General features: G+C 49.6%; 1 protein-coding gene across 1 annotated transcript; it reads right to left on the bottom strand.

Moving 5' to 3' along the window:
- Positions 1–422: 422 nt before the first annotated feature.
- Positions 423–3,454, bottom strand: LOC142358269 (uncharacterized). The gene is made up of 7 exons (XM_075409703.1): positions 3,338–3,454; positions 2,921–3,040; positions 2,568–2,801; positions 2,174–2,266; positions 1,875–2,006; positions 1,237–1,351; positions 423–989 (listed from the first exon to the last, which is right to left on the bottom strand). Exons 1-7 carry the CDS (start codon positions 3,350–3,352, stop codon positions 847–849), a joined length of 852 nt encoding a protein of 283 aa, XP_075265818.1. The 5' UTR covers positions 3,353–3,454; the 3' UTR covers positions 423–846.
- Positions 3,455–23,186: the final 19,732 nt, after the last annotated feature.

Here is a 23,186-nt window from a genome sequence, read left to right on the forward strand (position 1 = left end):
TCAATCCAGCAGTGTGTCCCACCCCCCCCCCCCCCCCCCACTCACCCACCCCCGCTCGCCCACCCGCCCGCGAGTCTTATTTGATCCCTGGCAGGTTGTGCAGAACACCTGAGCCGGTGCGGACTGGTGCCAGACGGCCCCCGACTCGCCAGCCATCCTGAATACCCGCACACAAGTTTGGGAGCTGCAAGGGGGGGGTGGGGGCCAGGGACACGTCATGCATTGGTGTAGCGGCAATTGCGCCCACAGATGTTGGCGGCCGCACCTCCTGGAGGCAGGCACCGTCACCACTGACACAGGCAAAGATGCTGTCATGGCGTCCGCAGCCAAGGGACGGAGGGGACGCGCCCGACTTACAATAACATATTATTAAAATCATATCCATAGCTCACTGCGGCGCGGAGGCCCGCCGCCGTCACACCCCTGTGCCCCCCTGTGCTTGCACCAGTGCGACTCGTCGACGTGTCTCGGACAACGGCCGTCGTCGGCAACAGTTCCGAGGACGGCTGTCTGAGAATCCGCCAGGGAATTAGTAGTGTTCAAATACAATCCACCGCTAAGCTTGCGTGCTGCTTGTGGTGTCCACCGCATGGCGGCCAAGTGGCATACTGTGTGCGAGTGTTATGTACATTGCCGGCGATGCGGCGTCAACACCACGAGCTTTGCATCAATCAATTGTCGATCAATCATGCTGCGCTGCTCTTCACCAAGGCCGGGAAGCCGGGGATGGTCCAACACCCAAGCCCGAGGCGTGGTGTCCGCTCCGGGGCCGGTGCGGACGAGAGCAAAAGTATATATTTACCCGGCCGGTGGCACGGCCGCGGCCGGAGGATGGCTCGGGAAGCGTCAAGACAAGCCCAGGCGTCGAGACTTGATGAGGTCGGGAGGATTGGGCTCAGCAGGTGCAGCTTGGCCGCCTGCGCTCTTTTGACCGGTTGCAAGGGCAGGCCTGCTGTCGTCAAGCTTTGCCTGCCGACGGCTGCCTCCTCCTGCGTTCCGTACGCCAACCCAGGAAGACTGTTAGGGAGAGACAGAGAGAGACAGACAGACAGACAGACAGACAGAGACACAGAGAGAGAGAGAGAGAGAGAGAGAGAGCAGGCAGACAGCGCTGCGTGCACCGGTGACGCTCGTGGGGAGGCACGGGGGTGAGAAGGGAAGAGACGTGGTAGCGAGGAAAAAAGGGGTGAGATAGTCAGAGATTTGTGCCATGCTTGACGGCAGGAGCGCACGTACCGAGAATTGCAGCGGCACACGAGACGATGGCGGCGCCAGCAACGCTACCGGCCACAACGACCGCACGTCTCAGGAATGGTTTCCTCGCCAGCCTCGGCTGCTTCTCCTCTGACACCTGCACGTTCGATGCGATGTCAGAAATAGTCCCAGCATGGGGAAGCCGCGGAGCCCAGCAGGAGGGGGGGAGGAGAGGGGGGGGGGGGGGGGTCAAGACAACAGTGGCCACACTTCTGACAGACACCCACTAGGTGCCGAAGAGGTGCCTGTTTGCATATGCGAGGGGGACTCTGACGGGGATTGACAATCGGACTGGCCGGGGCCTCTTCGTTTCCCAGTCCCTCCAGGTGATGCCTATCCATGATTGGAAGGAGGATCGAACAGGTGATGATTCTCTCTCTCGCGCACGCGTGTAAGGATGATAATGGAGGGGCGGAGCGCACGAGCAAGATGCCACCACACAGACAGAAGGTGTAGGGGACAGGAGGTGACGCTGTGAGGGTCTGCCAGCGCCTGACCGTACTCCAAAGCTGGCTGTTGAGCCGCAGTATGCCCCCCCCCCACCCCCCCCCCCCCCCCTCTCCACCTGCTTCACACCTACGCACGGGTGTGGAGACAACGCGATGGTCCGTGGGCCCCACCTCAGCATGCTCTCCTCGAGCAGACGACAGCACAGCTACAACATCCCGCTTGCCTCCCACCACACCGCCATCAGATTCAAGGCCAAAGTACAAGCAATTGAAATGCATTCGTCCTCGCGCGGCGGCGCCCTCCTACAGGCATACGCAAGCATTCAAACATGAGATCAGTGCTCAGCCATGGGAGTGACCAGGGCGGTGAGGAGTGCAAACGGAAGAACCCCCGGCTCAGCGCTGTGATGAAGATGCGAATTTCTTCCCTGCTAGTGCTGTTTCTGGGCTGTGAGGGTGAAAGTTCTGACCTCTGTATTGCTGGTCACTCCTAGCAGCTCCTTGTCGTCATAAAGTGGGTTGTCGAATTGACAAGGGAAATCTGTAGAGATCACCGCCGTATTCTGGCAGCAGGTCCGACACAACCAGAATTCAAGGCCTGAAGAGGGGGGATCACTTCTCTGATAAAATCCGCACCTTATGCATGCCGTCTCAAGGCACAGGAGGCAAGACGTAGTAGTAGTAGTAGTAAACTGCCGTACTCTTGTGGGGATTTCTTTCTTTCTGTTCATCACTCACATACTCCTTGTCTCACCCTCCCATTCCCACTGCCAACTCTTGCCCGCACATAGCGACGGACAAGTGCTCAGATACGTAAACGATGACTGTTGAGAGATCCAGAAAGCAAGGCGGTCAGGCCCTCACTGTTTCGGAGACCTGCTGCTCTCCGTCCCACGAATCGCAAGCAGAGTCGTCGCTGCCAACAGAATAATTCAGGCTGGCTCGGCTGGGCCCGGGGGAAGGCGTATCGGGCGCAAGGCTCTTCCACAGCAATGAAGTTGAGTCATCATCGTCACCATCGCTCTCACGATTTTCGTCGTCCGAATCCAAGCAGAGGAAGTTGTTGCACACGGCGAAAGATGGTGAGCTACCACAGCTCTGAAGACACGAGAGGAGCAAAGGTGCAGTTAGCCTCGGAGGGCCGGCCGGCGGCGTCCCCTCGACAACAACGTGTCTAACGCTCATGATGTCCCTGGCCAGATGAAATCTATACCAACCTTGCTGGTCATGAGCTCTGACATGTCGAAGGTTATGAATTCCTTCCCCGCGGCACCGAGTTGCCGCTCCGCATCCGTCAGCATCCGTCGCCCGTCGTCGAACTCCGGTACAGGCCGATCCTGTGGGGTTGGGGACGGCAACGCTATGTGTTAAAGCCGAAGAGTAAGGCACCGCACCGCCCCACATCGTACGTTGCGGAACGGGTCCGTGACCAGAACATGATCCTCGAACCGATTATACCATTCCACCTTCGCGACCGCGGGCAACATGTGTGGCGTGCTCAAGCTCGCGTGGAGACTCTGTTCGATGCGTACCGTCCTCAAGAGGTGTCATAACGCTGCCGTTCTCGTGATCTATCCACGCTGAGGCTGCATGCGTTTCTTAAACCGCGCGTCATCGTTCCGGACAAGTCTTACCTGCAATGAAACCATTCCGATGAACTGAAATCTGTCTCCTCAGGAGATACACACAGCTTCCAGGTTCAGTATTATCAAGCTGCGACCGGGAAAAATCAGCGACGCTGCTTCACATCTCTGCTTTCATTGAGTTCGGCAGGCGGGTATCCGTGGCACGCCCGAAATCTGCAGCCTGGATTGCTGACTACTCACATTTGTCAGATTTGCTCCGGCCACAAGCAGTGAGCAGCACCTGCTGCAGCTACCCGATGATACCGTACCTCTAGATCCAAGATCTTATTAGTTACTGTACTTATAAAAACGGATCGATCTATATATATCCTTATACCAGTACAGTACTCGTACGGCACTGTGAACTCGATCTCCTGGTCACTCTAGAGAGGTACGTCGTACCTACCTAGGTACCTAGAATTTATCTCTAGCAGTAGCTTTGCAGTTCGCTGGGGCCTAGGTAGGTAGGGTACGCAGCATGGCTCTTCTGGGGCCAAATCGGTGGATTGAAAAAAATAATAATAATACTCGTACTAGCTAGTACTCGTACATCCCTAAAAAATTTCCTCATCGCTAGGGTAGGTACCTAGGTACCTACCCTACAATGAATGTGTATGCATGGTCTTGTCACCAACCCTTCACAATGTGTATGCAGGATGCATACTTTTACACTCATACTACAAAAGTTTTGTCAACAGAATGTGGGAGCAGATGAGTACCAAGCCCCCCATTGTTCCATTGTTTTTGGCCATTGTCAGCTTGTTTACATATAATGGAACTCTTGGCTTCCGTTTTTGGGTGCATCAGACCAAGTTAAGGGGGGGCAAGCCAGTGTTGAAATCATGTGTGCAGATTTGCTAGAGCGTTGGTTTTTCCCTACCTATTGATTGCAGGAGCAATTTTAATGCATGCTTGATACTAGGCATATGAGGGTATCACGATGAAATTTCCGGCATGCTTGTACATGTAAGTGTCTTCATTCAGCCCCATCCCTCCTTGACAGGAGAATGTCTCCCATGGCTGCAAGCCATGCCTGAAAAGTTATGCCCCATGGCTGCAAGCATCATGAGCAGCGATCTGTTTTACATTTTTGCATGAGGGCCATACATGACAATGACAAGGGGTGCGAATGGTATCTTGACACGCACATTGTGTGTCAATGATGTGGACTTGGGGGCAACTTGGTCTAGCTACAAGGGGAGCATGGTGCACAGGGAGGCACAACACATGGCCATGCCCCTGGCTTCCTGTGTTGGAAATTAGGGGGCAGGTATGGCCCACAACTCTGGGGTGACCAGGCCATTGAGGGGGGCCTTCCCATTCACATGTCGGTGCATGAGGTCACATTTGCCTGAATCTGGGTGCATTCCATGGCTAAATAGGGGTAGCTGATCTTTGGAGGCCATTTCTGAGCCTGAATGGACACTTTTTTTTGGACAATTTTTGACCCGAATTGGAAATGTTCTGTTAATGTACTGTGTCGTCATCTATGCGAATTTCATTGAAGTTGAAAATTAACCATCTAGATCTCATCGTCCGCTTTCTGGTGAGCAAAAAATCTCCTCAATCCGATATCATATGAAAAAGTTATGGCCAAAACAGTGAACAAGAGTCTACGGACAGTTAGCCCTGTCCACAGACAGCTGTCAGCAATGCCTTACATTGGGTCCCACGCCCTCCCTACACGCCCATCCCAGGTAATTCCTAGCTTAACTTGTGCCATTTCACATTTATGCAACCCTCATAGGCATCCTTGGGTGGTTGAAGCCCCATCTTCTGTGCCCATCATGGTTGCAACCCACCACGGTTGATTTCCAGGGCTAGCTGTCATCCCCACGACATGCAAATGGAACTGCACAGATCACCCCATGGCAGCAATGGAGACCCAAAATGGTCATAAACAACAAGGATATCATTAACACTTTCCATCCATCATGCTACAGCTATGACGCATATGTTGGATGTGGGTGTTGCCATAGACTACGGCATGTGCGTGTACCTAACGTGACAAAACTTTTGTAGTATGAGTGTGTAAAGTGCAGTTTTTAGGCTTGTTGCAAGGGTATAATGACCTAAGCAAGGGTTCTAAGGGCATAATCTGCATCATCTACGCGGCACAAGTTGTCGACTACGCTTTTGGGAGCCGCAACAAGAGTCTTGAGATACTTGATTTTCAGCCACCTGTGGTATGAACTGATTTTGCTATTTTTTCGGTGCTGCAGCCAATGAAGAGTACCATGACAACCAATACATCGAGAAACGAGAGGCGATTTGCCATTTTCACACTAGTTAAACACTTGAGAAGCACCCAAGAGGCGGCCATGGCGCTCGGTTACCACCCCAGGACTGTCAGCACCCTGCTGCAAAACGAGAAAACTGTCAATTTGGGTGACAAGAATCGTTATGGTAGGGCGAGGAAACTGGCGGGAGAAGCCCAATGTCGCTCGATCAACGTATTTAGAGCATGCATTGCAGCCAAGGGTCGCTCCACTGATTACTAGCCTTGAATAGGCAGTTACCTTTGTTTCAGGTAGCAATTGGTGATTCGTGTGGATATAAAACTGTTAATCACACTCATACTACAAAAGTTTTGTCAACAGAATGTGGGAGCAGATGAGTACCAAGCCCCCCATTGTTCCATTGTTTTTGGCCATTGTCAGCTTGTTTACATATAATGGAACTCTTGGCTTCCGTTTTTGGGTGCATCAGACCAAGTTAAGGGGGGGCAAGCCAGTGTTGAAATCATGTGTGCAGATTTGCTAGAGCGTTGGTTTTTCCCTACCTATTGATTGCAGGAGCAATTTTAATGCATGCTTGATACTAGGCATATGAGGGTATCACGATGAAATTTCCGGCATGCTTGTACATGTAAGTGTCTTCATTCAGCCCCATCCCTCCTTGACAGGAGAATGTCTCCCATGGCTGCAAGCCATGCCTGAAAAGTTATGCCCCATGGCTGCAAGCATCATGAGCAGCGATCTGTTTTACATTTTTGCATGAGGGCCATACATGACAATGACAAGGGGTGCGAATGGTATCTTGACACGCACATTGTGTGTCAATGATGTGGACTTGGGGGCAACTTGGTCTAGCTACAAGGGGAGCATGGTGCACAGGGAGGCACAACACATGGCCATGCCCCTGGCTTCCTGTGTTGGAAATTAGGGGGCAGGTATGGCCCACAACTCTGGGGTGACCAGGCCATTGAGGGGGGCCTTCCCATTCACATGTCGGTGCATGAGGTCACATTTGCCTGAATCTGGGTGCATTCCATGGCTAAATAGGGGTAGCTGATCTTTGGAGGCCATTTCTGAGCCTGAATGGACACTTTTTTTTGGACAATTTTTGACCCGAATTGGAAATGTTCTGTTAATGTACTGTGTCGTCATCTATGCGAATTTCATTGAAGTTGAAAATTAAGCATCTAGATCTCATCGTCCGCTTTCTGGTGAGCAAAAAATCTCCTCAATCCGATATCATATGAAAAAGTTATGGCCAAAACAGTGAACAAGAGTCTACGGACAGTTAGCCCTGTCCACAGACAGCTGTCAGCAATGCCTTACATTGGGTCCCACGCCCTCCCTACACGCCCATCCCAGGTAATTCCTAGCTTAACTTGTGCCATTTCACATTTATGCAACCCTCATAGGCATCCTTGGGTGGTTGAAGCCCCATCTTCTGTGCCCATCATGGTTGCAACCCACCACGGTTGATTTCCAGGGCTAGCTGTCATCCCCACGACATGCAAATGGAACTGCACAGATCACCCCATGGCAGCAATGGAGACCCAAAATGGTCATAAACAACAAGGATATCATTAACACTTTCCATCCATCATGCTACAGCTATGACGCATATGTTGGATGTGGGTGTTGCCATAGACTACGGCATGTGCGTGTACCTAACGTGACAAAACTTTTGTAGTATGAGTGTGTAAAGTGCAGTTTTTAGGCTTGTTGCAAGGGTATAATGACCTAAGCAAGGGTTCTAAGGGCATAATCTGCATCATCTACGCGGCACAAGTTGTCGACTACGCTTTTGGGAGCCGCAACAAGAGTCTTGAGATACTTGATTTTCAGCCACCTGTGGTATGAACTGATTTTGCTATTTTTTCGGTGCTGCAGCCAATGAAGAGTACCATGACAACCAATACATCGAGAAACGAGAGGCGATTTGCCATTTTCACACTAGTTAAACACTTGAGAAGCACCCAAGAGGCGGCCATGGCGCTCGGTTACCACCCCAGGACTGTCAGCACCCTGCTGCAAAACGAGAAAACTGTCAATTTGGGTGACAAGAATCGTTATGGTAGGGCGAGGAAACTGGCGGGAGAAGCCCAATGTCGCTCGATCAACGTATTTAGAGCATGCATTGCAGCCAAGGGTCGCTCCACTGATTACTAGCCTTGAATAGGCAGTTACCTTTGTTTCAGGTAGCAATTGGTGATTCGTGTGGATATAAAACTGTTAATCACAGTGTAAAGTGCAGTTTTTAGGCTTGTTGCAAGGGTATAATGACCTAAGCAAGGGTTCTAAGGGCATAATCTGCATCATCTACGCGGCACAAGTTGTCGACTACGCTTTTGGGAGCCGCAACAAGAGTCTTGAGATACTTGATTTTCAGCCACCTGTGGTATGAACTGATTTTGCTATTTTTTCGGTGCTGCAGCCAATGAAGAGTACCATGACAACCAATACATCGAGAAACGAGAGGCGATTTGCCATTTTCACACTAGTTAAACACTTGAGAAGCACCCAAGAGGCGGCCATGGCGCTCGGTTACCACCCCAGGACTGTCAGCACCCTGCTGCAAAACGAGAAAACTGTCAATTTGGGTGACAAGAATCGTTATGGTAGGGCGAGGAAACTGGCGGGAGAAGCCCAATGTCGCTCGATCAACGTATTTAGAGCATGCATTGCAGCCAAGGGTCGCTCCACTGATTACTAGCCTTGAATAGGCAGTTACCTTTGTTTCAGGTAGCAATTGGTGATTCGTGTGGATATAAAACTGTTAATCACATGTAAAGTGCAGTTTTTAGGCTTGTTGCAAGGGTATAATGACCTAAGCAAGGGTTCTAAGGGCATAATCTGCATCATCTACGCGGCACAAGTTGTCGACTACGCTTTTGGGAGCCGCAACAAGAGTCTTGAGATACTTGATTTTCAGCCACCTGTGGTATGAACTGATTTTGCTATTTTTTCGGTGCTGCAGCCAATGAAGAGTACCATGACAACCAATACATCGAGAAACGAGAGGCGATTTGCCATTTTCACACTAGTTAAACACTTGAGAAGCACCCAAGAGGCGGCCATGGCGCTCGGTTACCACCCCAGGACTGTCAGCACCCTGCTGCAAAACGAGAAAACTGTCAATTTGGGTGACAAGAATCGTTATGGTAGGGCGAGGAAACTGGCGGGAGAAGCCCAATGTCGCTCGATCAACGTATTTAGAGCATGCATTGCAGCCAAGGGTCGCTCCACTGATTACTAGCCTTGAATAGGCAGTTACCTTTGTTTCAGGTAGCAATTGGTGATTCGTGTGGATATAAAACTGTTAATCACACTCATACTACAAAAGTTTTGTCAACAGAATGTGGGAGCAGATGAGTACCAAGCCCCCCATTGTTCCATTGTTTTTGGCCATTGTCAGCTTGTTTACATATAATGGAACTCTTGGCTTCCGTTTTTGGGTGCATCAGACCAAGTTAAGGGGGGGCAAGCCAGTGTTGAAATCATGTGTGCAGATTTGCTAGAGCGTTGGTTTTTCCCTACCTATTGATTGCAGGAGCAATTTTAATGCATGCTTGATACTAGGCATATGAGGGTATCACGATGAAATTTCCGGCATGCTTGTACATGTAAGTGTCTTCATTCAGCCCCATCCCTCCTTGACAGGAGAATGTCTCCCATGGCTGCAAGCCATGCCTGAAAAGTTATGCCCCATGGCTGCAAGCATCATGAGCAGCGATCTGTTTTACATTTTTGCATGAGGGCCATACATGACAATGACAAGGGGTGCGAATGGTATCTTGACACGCACATTGTGTGTCAATGATGTGGACTTGGGGGCAACTTGGTCTAGCTACAAGGGGAGCATGGTGCACAGGGAGGCACAACACATGGCCATGCCCCTGGCTTCCTGTGTTGGAAATTAGGGGGCAGGTATGGCCCACAACTCTGGGGTGACCAGGCCATTGAGGGGGGCCTTCCCATTCACATGTCGGTGCATGAGGTCACATTTGCCTGAATCTGGGTGCATTCCATGGCTAAATAGGGGTAGCTGATCTTTGGAGGCCATTTCTGAGCCTGAATGGACACTTTTTTTTGGACAATTTTTGACCCGAATTGGAAATGTTCTGTTAATGTACTGTGTCGTCATCTATGCGAATTTCATTGAAGTTGAAAATTAAGCATCTAGATCTCATCGTCCGCTTTCTGGTGAGCAAAAAATCTCCTCAATCCGATATCATATGAAAAAGTTATGGCCAAAACAGTGAACAAGAGTCTACGGACAGTTAGCCCTGTCCACAGACAGCTGTCAGCAATGCCTTACATTGGGTCCCACGCCCTCCCTACACGCCCATCCCAGGTAATTCCTAGCTTAACTTGTGCCATTTCACATTTATGCAACCCTCATAGGCATCCTTGGGTGGTTGAAGCCCCATCTTCTGTGCCCATCATGGTTGCAACCCACCACGGTTGATTTCCAGGGCTAGCTGTCATCCCCACGACATGCAAATGGAACTGCACAGATCACCCCATGGCAGCAATGGAGACCCAAAATGGTCATAAACAACAAGGATATCATTAACACTTTCCATCCATCATGCTACAGCTATGACGCATATGTTGGATGTGGGTGTTGCCATAGACTACGGCATGTGCGTGTACCTAACGTGACAAAACTTTTGTAGTATGAGTGTGTAAAGTGCAGTTTTTAGGCTTGTTGCAAGGGTATAATGACCTAAGCAAGGGTTCTAAGGGCATAATCTGCATCATCTACGCGGCACAAGTTGTCGACTACGCTTTTGGGAGCCGCAACAAGAGTCTTGAGATACTTGATTTTCAGCCACCTGTGGTATGAACTGATTTTGCTATTTTTTCGGTGCTGCAGCCAATGAAGAGTACCATGACAACCAATACATCGAGAAACGAGAGGCGATTTGCCATTTTCACACTAGTTAAACACTTGAGAAGCACCCAAGAGGCGGCCATGGCGCTCGGTTACCACCCCAGGACTGTCAGCACCCTGCTGCAAAACGAGAAAACTGTCAATTTGGGTGACAAGAATCGTTATGGTAGGGCGAGGAAACTGGCGGGAGAAGCCCAATGTCGCTCGATCAACGTATTTAGAGCATGCATTGCAGCCAAGGGTCGCTCCACTGATTACTAGCCTTGAATAGGCAGTTACCTTTGTTTCAGGTAGCAATTGGTGATTCGTGTGGATATAAAACTGTTAATCACAGTGTAAAGTGCAGTTTTTAGGCTTGTTGCAAGGGTATAATGACCTAAGCAAGGGTTCTAAGGGCATAATCTGCATCATCTACGCGGCACAAGTTGTCGACTACGCTTTTGGGAGCCGCAACAAGAGTCTTGAGATACTTGATTTTCAGCCACCTGTGGTATGAACTGATTTTGCTATTTTTTCGGTGCTGCAGCCAATGAAGAGTACCATGACAACCAATACATCGAGAAACGAGAGGCGATTTGCCATTTTCACACTAGTTAAACACTTGAGAAGCACCCAAGAGGCGGCCATGGCGCTCGGTTACCACCCCAGGACTGTCAGCACCCTGCTGCAAAACGAGAAAACTGTCAATTTGGGTGACAAGAATCGTTATGGTAGGGCGAGGAAACTGGCGGGAGAAGCCCAATGTCGCTCGATCAACGTATTTAGAGCATGCATTGCAGCCAAGGGTCGCTCCACTGATTACTAGCCTTGAATAGGCAGTTACCTTTGTTTCAGGTAGCAATTGGTGATTCGTGTGGATATAAAACTGTTAATCACAGTGTAAAGTGCAGTTTTTAGGCTTGTTGCAAGGGTATAATGACCTAAGCAAGGGTTCTAAGGGCATAATCTGCATCATCTACGCGGCACAAGTTGTCGACTACGCTTTTGGGAGCCGCAACAAGAGTCTTGAGATACTTGATTTTCAGCCACCTGTGGTATGAACTGATTTTGCTATTTTTTCGGTGCTGCAGCCAATGAAGAGTACCATGACAACCAATACATCGAGAAACGAGAGGCGATTTGCCATTTTCACACTAGTTAAACACTTGAGAAGCACCCAAGAGGCGGCCATGGCGCTCGGTTACCACCCCAGGACTGTCAGCACCCTGCTGCAAAACGAGAAAACTGTCAATTTGGGTGACAAGAATCGTTATGGTAGGGCGAGGAAACTGGCGGGAGAAGCCCAATGTCGCTCGATCAACGTATTTAGAGCATGCATTGCAGCCAAGGGTCGCTCCACTGATTACTAGCCTTGAATAGGCAGTTACCTTTGTTTCAGGTAGCAATTGGTGATTCGTGTGGATATAAAACTGTTAATCACTGTGTAAAGTGCAGTTTTTAGGCTTGTTGCAAGGGTATAATGACCTAAGCAAGGGTTCTAAGGGCATAATCTGCATCATCTACGCGGCACAAGTTGTCGACTACGCTTTTGGGAGCCGCAACAAGAGTCTTGAGATACTTGATTTTCAGCCACCTGTGGTATGAACTGATTTTGCTATTTTTTCGGTGCTGCAGCCAATGAAGAGTACCATGACAACCAATACATCGAGAAACGAGAGGCGATTTGCCATTTTCACACTAGTTAAACACTTGAGAAGCACCCAAGAGGCGGCCATGGCGCTCGGTTACCACCCCAGGACTGTCAGCACCCTGCTGCAAAACGAGAAAACTGTCAATTTGGGTGACAAGAATCGTTATGGTAGGGCGAGGAAACTGGCGGGAGAAGCCCAATGTCGCTCGATCAACGTATTTAGAGCATGCATTGCAGCCAAGGGTCGCTCCACTGATTACTAGCCTTGAATAGGCAGTTACCTTTGTTTCAGGTAGCAATTGGTGATTCGTGTGGATATAAAACTGTTAATCACAGTGTAAAGTGCAGTTTTTAGGCTTGTTGCAAGGGTATAATGACCTAAGCAAGGGTTCTAAGGGCATAATCTGCATCATCTACGCGGCACAAGTTGTCGACTACGCTTTTGGGAGCCGCAACAAGAGTCTTGAGATACTTGATTTTCAGCCACCTGTGGTATGAACTGATTTTGCTATTTTTTCGGTGCTGCAGCCAATGAAGAGTACCATGACAACCAATACATCGAGAAACGAGAGGCGATTTGCCATTTTCACACTAGTTAAACACTTGAGAAGCACCCAAGAGGCGGCCATGGCGCTCGGTTACCACCCCAGGACTGTCAGCACCCTGCTGCAAAACGAGAAAACTGTCAATTTGGGTGACAAGAATCGTTATGGTAGGGCGAGGAAACTGGCGGGAGAAGCCCAATGTCGCTCGATCAACGTATTTAGAGCATGCATTGCAGCCAAGGGTCGCTCCACTGATTACTAGCCTTGAATAGGCAGTTACCTTTGTTTCAGGTAGCAATTGGTGATTCGTGTGGATATAAAACTGTTAATCACACTCATACTACAAAAGTTTTGTCAACAGAATGTGGGAGCAGATGAGTACCAAGCCCCCCATTGTTCCATTGTTTTTGGCCATTGTCAGCTTGTTTACATATAATGGAACTCTTGGCTTCCGTTTTTGGGTGCATCAGACCAAGTTAAGGGGGGGCAAGCCAGTGTTGAAATCATGTGTGCAGATTTGCTAGAGCGTTGGTTTTTCCCTACCTATTGATTGCAGGAGCAATTTTAATGCATGCTTGATACTAGGCATATGAGGGTATCACGATGAAATTTCCGGCATGCTTGTACATGTAAGTGTCTTCATTCAGCCCCATCCCTCCTTGACAGGAGAATGTCTCCCATGGCTGCAAGCCATGCCTGAAAAGTTATGCCCCATGGCTGCAAGCATCATGAGCAGCGATCTGTTTTACATTTTTGCATGAGGGCCATACATGACAATGACAAGGGGTGCGAATGGTATCTTGACACGCACATTGTGTGTCAATGATGTGGACTTGGGGGCAACTTGGTCTAGCTACAAGGGGAGCATGGTGCACAGGGAGGCACAACACATGGCCATGCCCCTGGCTTCCTGTGTTGGAAATTAGGGGGCAGGTATGGCCCACAACTCTGGGGTGACCAGGCCATTGAGGGGGGCCTTCCCATTCACATGTCGGTGCATGAGGTCACATTTGCCTGAATCTGGGTGCATTCCATGGCTAAATAGGGGTAGCTGATCTTTGGAGGCCATTTCTGAGCCTGAATGGACACTTTTTTTTGGACAATTTTTGACCCGAATTGGAAATGTTCTGTTAATGTACTGTGTCGTCATCTATGCGAATTTCATTGAAGTTGAAAATTAAGCATCTAGATCTCATCGTCCGCTTTCTGGTGAGCAAAAAATCTCCTCAATCCGATATCATATGAAAAAGTTATGGCCAAAACAGTGAACAAGAGTCTACGGACAGTTAGCCCTGTCCACAGACAGCTGTCAGCAATGCCTTACATTGGGTCCCACGCCCTCCCTACACGCCCATCCCAGGTAATTCCTAGCTTAACTTGTGCCATTTCACATTTATGCAACCCTCATAGGCATCCTTGGGTGGTTGAAGCCCCATCTTCTGTGCCCATCATGGTTGCAACCCACCACGGTTGATTTCCAGGGCTAGCTGTCATCCCCACGACATGCAAATGGAACTGCACAGATCACCCCATGGCAGCAATGGAGACCCAAAATGGTCATAAACAACAAGGATATCATTAACACTTTCCATCCATCATGCTACAGCTATGACGCATATGTTGGATGTGGGTGTTGCCATAGACTACGGCATGTGCGTGTACCTAACGTGACAAAACTTTTGTAGTATGAGTGTGTAAAGTGCAGTTTTTAGGCTTGTTGCAAGGGTATAATGACCTAAGCAAGGGTTCTAAGGGCATAATCTGCATCATCTACGCGGCACAAGTTGTCGACTACGCTTTTGGGAGCCGCAACAAGAGTCTTGAGATACTTGATTTTCAGCCACCTGTGGTATGAACTGATTTTGCTATTTTTTCGGTGCTGCAGCCAATGAAGAGTACCATGACAACCAATACATCGAGAAACGAGAGGCGATTTGCCATTTTCACACTAGTTAAACACTTGAGAAGCACCCAAGAGGCGGCCATGGCGCTCGGTTACCACCCCAGGACTGTCAGCACCCTGCTGCAAAACGAGAAAACTGTCAATTTGGGTGACAAGAATCGTTATGGTAGGGCGAGGAAACTGGCGGGAGAAGCCCAATGTCGCTCGATCAACGTATTTAGAGCATGCATTGCAGCCAAGGGTCGCTCCACTGATTACTAGCCTTGAATAGGCAGTTACCTTTGTTTCAGGTAGCAATTGGTGATTCGTGTGGATATAAAACTGTTAATCACAGTGTAAAGTGCAGTTTTTAGGCTTGTTGCAAGGGTATAATGACCTAAGCAAGGGTTCTAAGGGCATAATCTGCATCATCTACGCGGCACAAGTTGTCGACTACGCTTTTGGGAGCCGCAACAAGAGTCTTGAGATACTTGATTTTCAGCCACCTGTGGTATGAACTGATTTTGCTATTTTTTCGGTGCTGCAGCCAATGAAGAGTACCATGACAACCAATACATCGAGAAACGAGAGGCGATTTGCCATTTTCACACTAGTTAAACACTTGAGAAGCACCCAAGAGGCGGCCATGGCGCTCGGTTACCACCCCAGGACTGTCAGCACCCTGCTGCAAAACGAGAAAACTGTCAATTTGGGTGACAAGAATCGTTATGGTAGGGCGAGGAAACTGGCGGGAGAAGCCCAATGTCGCTCGATCAACGTATTTAGAGCATGCATTGCAGCCAAGGGTCGCTCCACTGATTACTAGCCTTGAATAGGCAGTTACCTTTGTTTCAGGTAGCAATTGGTGATTCGTGTGGATATAAAACTGTTAATCACACTCATACTACAAAAGTTTTGTCAACAGAATGTGGGAGCAGATGAGTACCAAGCCCCCCATTGTTCCATTGTTTTTGGCCATTGTCAGCTTGTTTACATATAATGGAACTCTTGGCTTCCGTTTTTGGGTGCATCAGACCAAGTTAAGGGGGGGCAAGCCAGTGTTGAAATCATGTGTGCAGATTTGCTAGAGCGTTGGTTTTTCCCTACCTATTGATTGCAGGAGCAATTTTAATGCATGCTTGATACTAGGCATATGAGGGTATCACGATGAAATTTCCGGCATGCTTGTACATGTAAGTGTCTTCATTCAGCCCCATCCCTCCTTGACAGGAGAATGTCTCCCATGGCTGCAAGCCATGCCTGAAAAGTTATGCCCCATGGCTGCAAGCATCATGAGCAGCGATCTGTTTTACATTTTTGCATGAGGGCCATACATGACAATGACAAGGGGTGCGAATGGTATCTTGACACGCACATTGTGTGTCAATGATGTGGACTTGGGGGCAACTTGGTCTAGCTACAAGGGGAGCATGGTGCACAGGGAGGCACAACACATGGCCATGCCCCTGGCTTCCTGTGTTGGAAATTAGGGGGCAGGTATGGCCCACAACTCTGGGGTGACCAGGCCATTGAGGGGGGCCTTCCCATTCACATGTCGGTGCATGAGGTCACATTTGCCTGAATCTGGGTGCATTCCATGGCTAAATAGGGGTAGCTGATCTTTGGAGGCCATTTCTGAGCCTGAATGGACACTTTTTTTTGGACAATTTTTGACCCGAATTGGAAATGTTCTGTTAATGTACTGTGTCGTCATCTATGCGAATTTCATTGAAGTTGAAAATTAAGCATCTAGATCTCATCGTCCGCTTTCTGGTGAGCAAAAAATCTCCTCAATCCGATATCATATGAAAAAGTTATGGCCAAAACAGTGAACAAGAGTCTACGGACAGTTAGCCCTGTCCACAGACAGCTGTCAGCAATGCCTTACATTGGGTCCCACGCCCTCCCTACACGCCCATCCCAGGTAATTCCTAGCTTAACTTGTGCCATTTCACATTTATGCAACCCTCATAGGCATCCTTGGGTGGTTGAAGCCCCATCTTCTGTGCCCATCATGGTTGCAACCCACCACGGTTGATTTCCAGGGCTAGCTGTCATCCCCACGACATGCAAATGGAACTGCACAGATCACCCCATGGCAGCAATGGAGACCCAAAATGGTCATAAACAACAAGGATATCATTAACACTTTCCATCCATCATGCTACAGCTATGACGCATATGTTGGATGTGGGTGTTGCCATAGACTACGGCATGTGCGTGTACCTAACGTGACAAAACTTTTGTAGTATGAGTGTAGTAGGGTAGGAGATACACAATTAGTCAATTACTTACTTACTACACATGTATTTTTTTAAAAAAATGTGTTAAAACACATGCATGCGGTGGATGGGGAATTGTCTGGGAAGATCTCGATGTCTTCGATTGTTTTTTTCACGGCCGGAGAAGGTGGGTCGAAAACCCCGATATCGATACCCGATATATATCGGATATCTCGACATCTTGGAAGTTGGATTAGTTAGTTTCGAATTTTGATCCTCAATTCCGGGCAGGGGGGCACGGGAGTGGGGTAGGGGGTTTTCGACCCACCTTCTCCCGGGGGTGAAAAAAAATACTTATTATTTAAGCTTTTTAAAATTACGAGTATATTGTACTGGTACGAGTACCAGCGCCACTCTGGCCGGCCTACGAGTAGACACATGCACGTAAGGTACGCGCGCGTAAGGTACTCGTACGAGTACTGTCCATGTATACCCCGGCACATTGGGCCTTAAGTCAGCATTCGGTACAGCGGTACCTACCTAACTATATATATATATATATATATACTAGTAGGTAGAAGTCGTAGTAGCAACTTCAACCAACATGTGTGCATGGCCTAGCTATGTGCCGGCCTACGTGTGCTCTGACAGGGCTCAAAAGAAATCGTATTTATTCGTGGATAGTTCGTAGTTATTCAAAGAACCTTGTTCGAAACTAAGTACTGCAGATTCCGTACTGCTACCAGGAGCTGCTAGCATGCTACTAGTACTATTATTGTACTAGTACCAGATCTCTCTCTAGAGAGTGGTTGAAGGGTAATCACCGGGGTTCGGCATTTACGAAATTTCGTGTTTGTAAATGACAGTGACTGTGACTAGTTATGACAGGGCCGCATGTCATCATGTCATGAATCTGGCCAAGGATCCATGTGAATAACGGTAACTATGCCCCTCACAACCTTTCAAAACTGTGACATAACTGTGACTGGCAGTCATAACGTTGTCATAACGGACAGTGATAACGTGGTCATAACCACGTTGTTAACTGAAGGCCAGAACATATGTCCCTGGACAAGCTAAACACCTAGATCATAGCGAGTTCACCTTCCGACCCAGGTCTTATGTCATTCGTAGAGCTATCAATATACTTGATTACTTGTACCTGAGTTATGAAAATAGATAGTATAACAACTATATAACACGTATAACAACTTTGTGAATGCCTACCCGATGAGCTTTAGTTATGACAATTTTCGTATCTGAGTCGTGATAAGACACTTTAATTTATGACGGTGTTGTAACTGAACCGACACTCGGGAACTTTGTGAATGACTGTGACTGTGACAATAACTAGCCGTCACTAGCCAGCCCGCCTCTATAAGTAACTGTGACCGTGACCTAGTCATGACTCCCGTTATGACCATGTTATGACAGATTTCGTAAATGCCGAACCCTGGTAATCACAACGATCGCGGCCCCGCCCCCCCTGTAACCATCCCGTCACAACTCACATCACAATCACAACTATGGCCGGGGTGCAGGAGGTAACCCGATCTAGAGTAGCTTACGTACCTACTTGTATGTATCAGTACGAGTACTAGTACGAAGAACTTCTACTGCATGTACATAATATATTACACATATATACGGCAGGATCGAGGGGCGCTTCACAATTTTACCGGCCCCCATTAATTTTCGGCCCCCTTATTATTATTATAATGATCCCGGGATAACTCATCCCCTTTCCTGTTTTGGAAATGCCGTATGCTTAAGCTACAACTCGCACTCGTATAGCATCAGCGCATCATGCACGTACTACCCTACGTGACATTGCGCAGAATAATCGTGACAAAGCGGATCACAAACTAATAAGGGACATTGCATGATATTGTGCACTCAAGTGTGGGCACTGGGTCGGCTAGCCCCGGATAACAGGCCGGGAAATGCCCGATCAAGAGCCCACCGGAAATTGACCAAGTCCGGAGTTACGAGCCCACCGGCATGCCTCTAGTAATTAACGGCGAGGTTGCCACGGGAGTGGTTGACCGCTATGTGTGAAGGGGGCTCCGACCTCCCTAGCCTTGTTATAGCCCGTATCTTGTCGCGGCGAGATGACTTGTGGCAGCCTTCTAACAGTCTCGGTCCCGGCTTGTTGCAGGCACTCACCGCGATCTTGGTGTGCGGAGAGAGGGGGGGGGTCATGGTGGGACGCTGGGTCAACCCTAGGGGCGGGTGAAGACACAACACACACAAAGTTAGCTTCATGCATGCATTTGCATCATGAGTGCATGTACTGTGCAAGCCGCAAGGCGAGAGGGGTGGGGGTGAGGGCAGGTGGGCCGGGCACTCACCGTCACAGCGGGAGTCACGTGACGGAGTTTGGGGGGGGGGGGGGGGGGGGGGGAGGTTGGGACGCGGGGTTAACCCTAGGGGTGGGTGAAGACACGGCGCACACAAAGTTAGTTTCACGCATGCATTTGCATCAAGTACCGGCACTGTGCTAGGTGAGAGGGGTGGGGGGGAGGGCAGGTGGGCCGGGCGCTTACCTCATGATGGTGTGTGCATGTCTGAGGGCCGGGCCGGATTCATGGAGGGACACCGGGTCAGGACCCTGGGGTGGGGAGACGCATGGGGCACACAAAATGAGTGTCATGCAGGCATTTGCATAAATTTCAAGCACTTTGCAAGGCTAGAGGGTGGGGGGCCAAGCAGGTGGGCCAGGCACTCACCATCTGTTCATGGTGTGTGAGTCACGGGGACCAAGGGAGAGGGGGATATGTGGGACGACGGGTAAACACGTAGTTGGGGCGGGGGAATGCACGGCACACACAATTGGTTTCATGTATGCATTTGCATTAAGTACTGAAAGCATTTTGCATGGCTACATGGGTGGAGGGGAGGGCAGCTGGGCCGGGAGGATACCATTTTAGGTCACGGTGATGGGTGCCAGGCAACAAGAACAGGGGTGCAGGTGGGGGGGGGGGGGGGGTCGAACGTGATAGTTGCGGGCATTTGGCAAACACAACTGCATTTTCGAACCATGCAAAAACATCGTGTGCGAGGGTGGGGGGAGGGTCGTCCGGTTTTGGCAGTGCTTGCTGGGATCCGTGTTGACTGCATGTCCCGGCCCATGATTCGGAAACTGACTATCGGAGCGGGCCTGGACGGTTCGATCACTATGTCGATGAGTAGAAACGACGCGTTGGGCGTCGGCAAGGTGAGCTCATCGTAGGCAAAATTGAGACAGATCACAATTCGAATGCATGCTCGCCCACCTACGAAAATTTCCCAACTGACGGCTGTCGCCAGACACCGTACCATTCACACATTAACAACCGGCCGGGACACTACTGGGGACCGAGGCGGGAGGGCTCAGGGAGCAAGGTCGTTGGCAGTGACGAATAGATAGTTCAACGTGTCGGCCTAATATCGGGGCCGGCAATCACCAGGTTGGGAAGGGGCGCGACAACCGGATGAGTCTCCCTGGCAGCTCATGCACGACAGACGCGGGCGGTGGCGCAGGTATCATGTTCGGTCAGCGGTTTCGATGTGCTGCTGATGATCAGCCAGCAGCAAAATATATGGCCTCCCCCGGGCCCGCCCAGCCCCTCCCCGACAAGCCATGTCACACCCTGCGCCGGCCGCGCTGGCCACCCGCCCCGCCCCCACTCCCGGGCAAATTAAAATAAACGGGGATAAATATTCCCGGGATGCAATTACGCACTGTATCCCGGATGGGACCCGAATTTGTATCCCGGGATGCGTTATCCCGGGATCATTAATATAACACTTTCCTTAATTAATTTTGACCCCGTCCCGATTCATGTCGGTACGAGTTATAGGTAGACCGTGAAAGTTTCAATGAAAGTGAAAGTGTGAAATTTCAGAAGTTTCATTGAAAATTTCAGACCCGAAAATCCCACTTTCACGGGGTTCATGGGGAGACTTTCAGCGGTATATAGGTGAAGTACAGCCTCTTGCACTTTGCCAGAGATCGCGCCGTTCGCCAGTCGGCACGACCCACCCAACACGCTCGCACAGCGTAGAGCCGCACACACGCGCTTTTGCCCTGTGGCCTGTATAGGTCTTACCTCCTCTAGACCAGTCGATATGGTTACTAGCTGTTCTATTTCACCCCATTGTGTCTTGGTGACATCTTGCCTCGCGCACAATGTGACTCAGTGATGGTTGTAGCCACTGTCATGTAACTGGTTGGTACCTAGTGTCCCTGGCTCCCGCTCCTATGTAGGGTGGAACTCGGGTCGAGCCTGGCCGGAGCCGGCCCAGCTCAACCCAGCCTGGCCGAAACTTTCACTTTCTTTGAAAGATTTCTCAAAAAGTGAATTTTCAGAAAGTTTCACTGAAATTTCACATGGCAAAAATCCCATTTGCTGAAAGGGTCTACCTATACTACGAGTACGAGTAGGGTTCAATCCCGATACACCCACTCTGCACGTACAATGTACTTACCGGCCCCTCGGCCCTCATGTGTTCCCTCAAACACAAAGCGCCCCACCTATCTCAGCCCTCAGGCCACACGTCAATCGTCATGGTACTGTACTCGTACGAGCTGTCAAGATCGATGAGGATCATACTGAAAATGAAAACCCTGTCCCCTGACCCCGGTATCCTAGGTACGGATGTACGAGTAACGCGTCGTCGGCCGGGCGCCGTACATGCAATATTATATGTACATCCATAACTCAGAGCCTGCGCAGGCTCTGCTCTGGGCCATGACGTAATATTACGGCTTATATAAGGATACGGCAGGTTATTATTACTACGGTCATGTACATGTACTGTGCGTGCTCGTGCCGGCCTGGATGCCCTTGCAGTCCAGTAAACCACCAACTTTGGCCATGTGAGACAAAATTGGTTCAGTAACTATGCAGATCATATATGCTTTGCATACTGGTCCATGGTAGACTAAGCAAAGCGGTAGATCCATGAACAGGCATCACGAGGAGGAACTGACACTTACTTGTGACTGCCTCGATGTACTCAGCCGTACGGTGATACCTCATGTGGCTTTGGCCTTCCTCGTCATGCCAATAAATGCATTATTGCACTAGGTGCACCACGTGGTTATGCGGAGGCCACCGAGGGATTGGGGCGGAGCAAGCAGACGCATGGGCAGCGCGAGTGAATATGCATTATAGCTCTTATAGTTATGAGCTGCTAATTGGCAATTGAGTACATACACGGATCACTTGTAGTATGCCCTGGGGAATTCATTGAACTTACACTCTTCTGTGTCGATCACCTGCTATAGAGTAGAAATCTCACATATGAAACTGGATGGTATAGCAAGAATGATCAGGCATAGGTCCAATGTAGACGCCCTCAACTGCTGTGTCACAACTGCATGCCTATGACGCAAACACATACTGCCTTCCACACCTCTTATGAACTGGTCGTCTCATGTTCACGCGCGTCAGCCTGCACAAGTATTGCATGAGTACCAGTACTTGGAAAGTCCTATTTGATTGTGGTGTTTACTCTGTGCGGGTACATGCATGTGCATATGTGAGCGCTGCAAGCTTCATGCATGCATGCATTCAGGCAGGCAGGAACATGCCAGAGAGGGGGCATAGCTGTTACGGATAGGCTTGAATAGTGTCGGGAGGGTAGGTCTACACCCCAGAGTGCCATTCACCAGTGAGAGGGATCTGGTTGATTTGATGTATGTGCGGCATGACTGGCCGGCCTGGACGTGTGAACAGAGTCTAACTTTTCATGGTTGGGCTAGGATGGCCTTACAATCTCCCATGTACAAAGAAATATGGGTGATTCAGGCCCCGTAGTTCTGAAAGCATGCCTGGGCGGAGCCTTACATCCAGCTACACTGTAATTTGCTATTGCCTGGGGTATTAACCTGATGCACAAGATGACGGGGAAAAATACCATCGCGGCCCCCACTAAATGGAAAGCCCCACAATTTGTCCAGTCGCCCTCCGTCAGCCCCAATCGCACTTGCCCCATGAATAACCCCCTGCCATGTGTGCCTCCCCTTGATTATTAATCCTGATTATATCACACTCACCAAAGGGACGACGGGCCTGCAACATTTCTTCTCTCCCTTCCCCGGTGTTTTGCTTCTGCCTTGAGAAGCACATAGTTGTAAGCATTTCTCTGTCTCCAGTGCTCTTTGCCCCGGCTGCTCGTGAAGTGCAGTGGATGCGATCGCCTCTACAGTAGCCAACCTGTCTCAGTCGCAGTCTCCATTCTTTCCCCATGATCGTGCATGGTTCCGAACGAACAATAAAGCTAGCTGTGGCACCCTTTTCTTCTCGCTCTTTAGTTATGGCACCCTCGACCGGCCACTGCAGAGATTGGAAATATCAGAGCTCTACGACACCGGCCTAGACTGATACCTTCAGAATTCTCTCACTCCTGCCACAATCAGTACAGCTTTGCAGCTTATGACGCCAATTATCAACTCTCCATC

The sequence above is a fragment of the Convolutriloba macropyga genome, unplaced genomic scaffold (genome assembly GCF_964194025.1).
Source record: "Convolutriloba macropyga unplaced genomic scaffold, txConMacr16.3 SCAFFOLD_4017, whole genome shotgun sequence".
Classification (NCBI taxonomy): Eukaryota; Metazoa; Xenacoelomorpha; order Acoela; family Convolutidae; genus Convolutriloba; species Convolutriloba macropyga.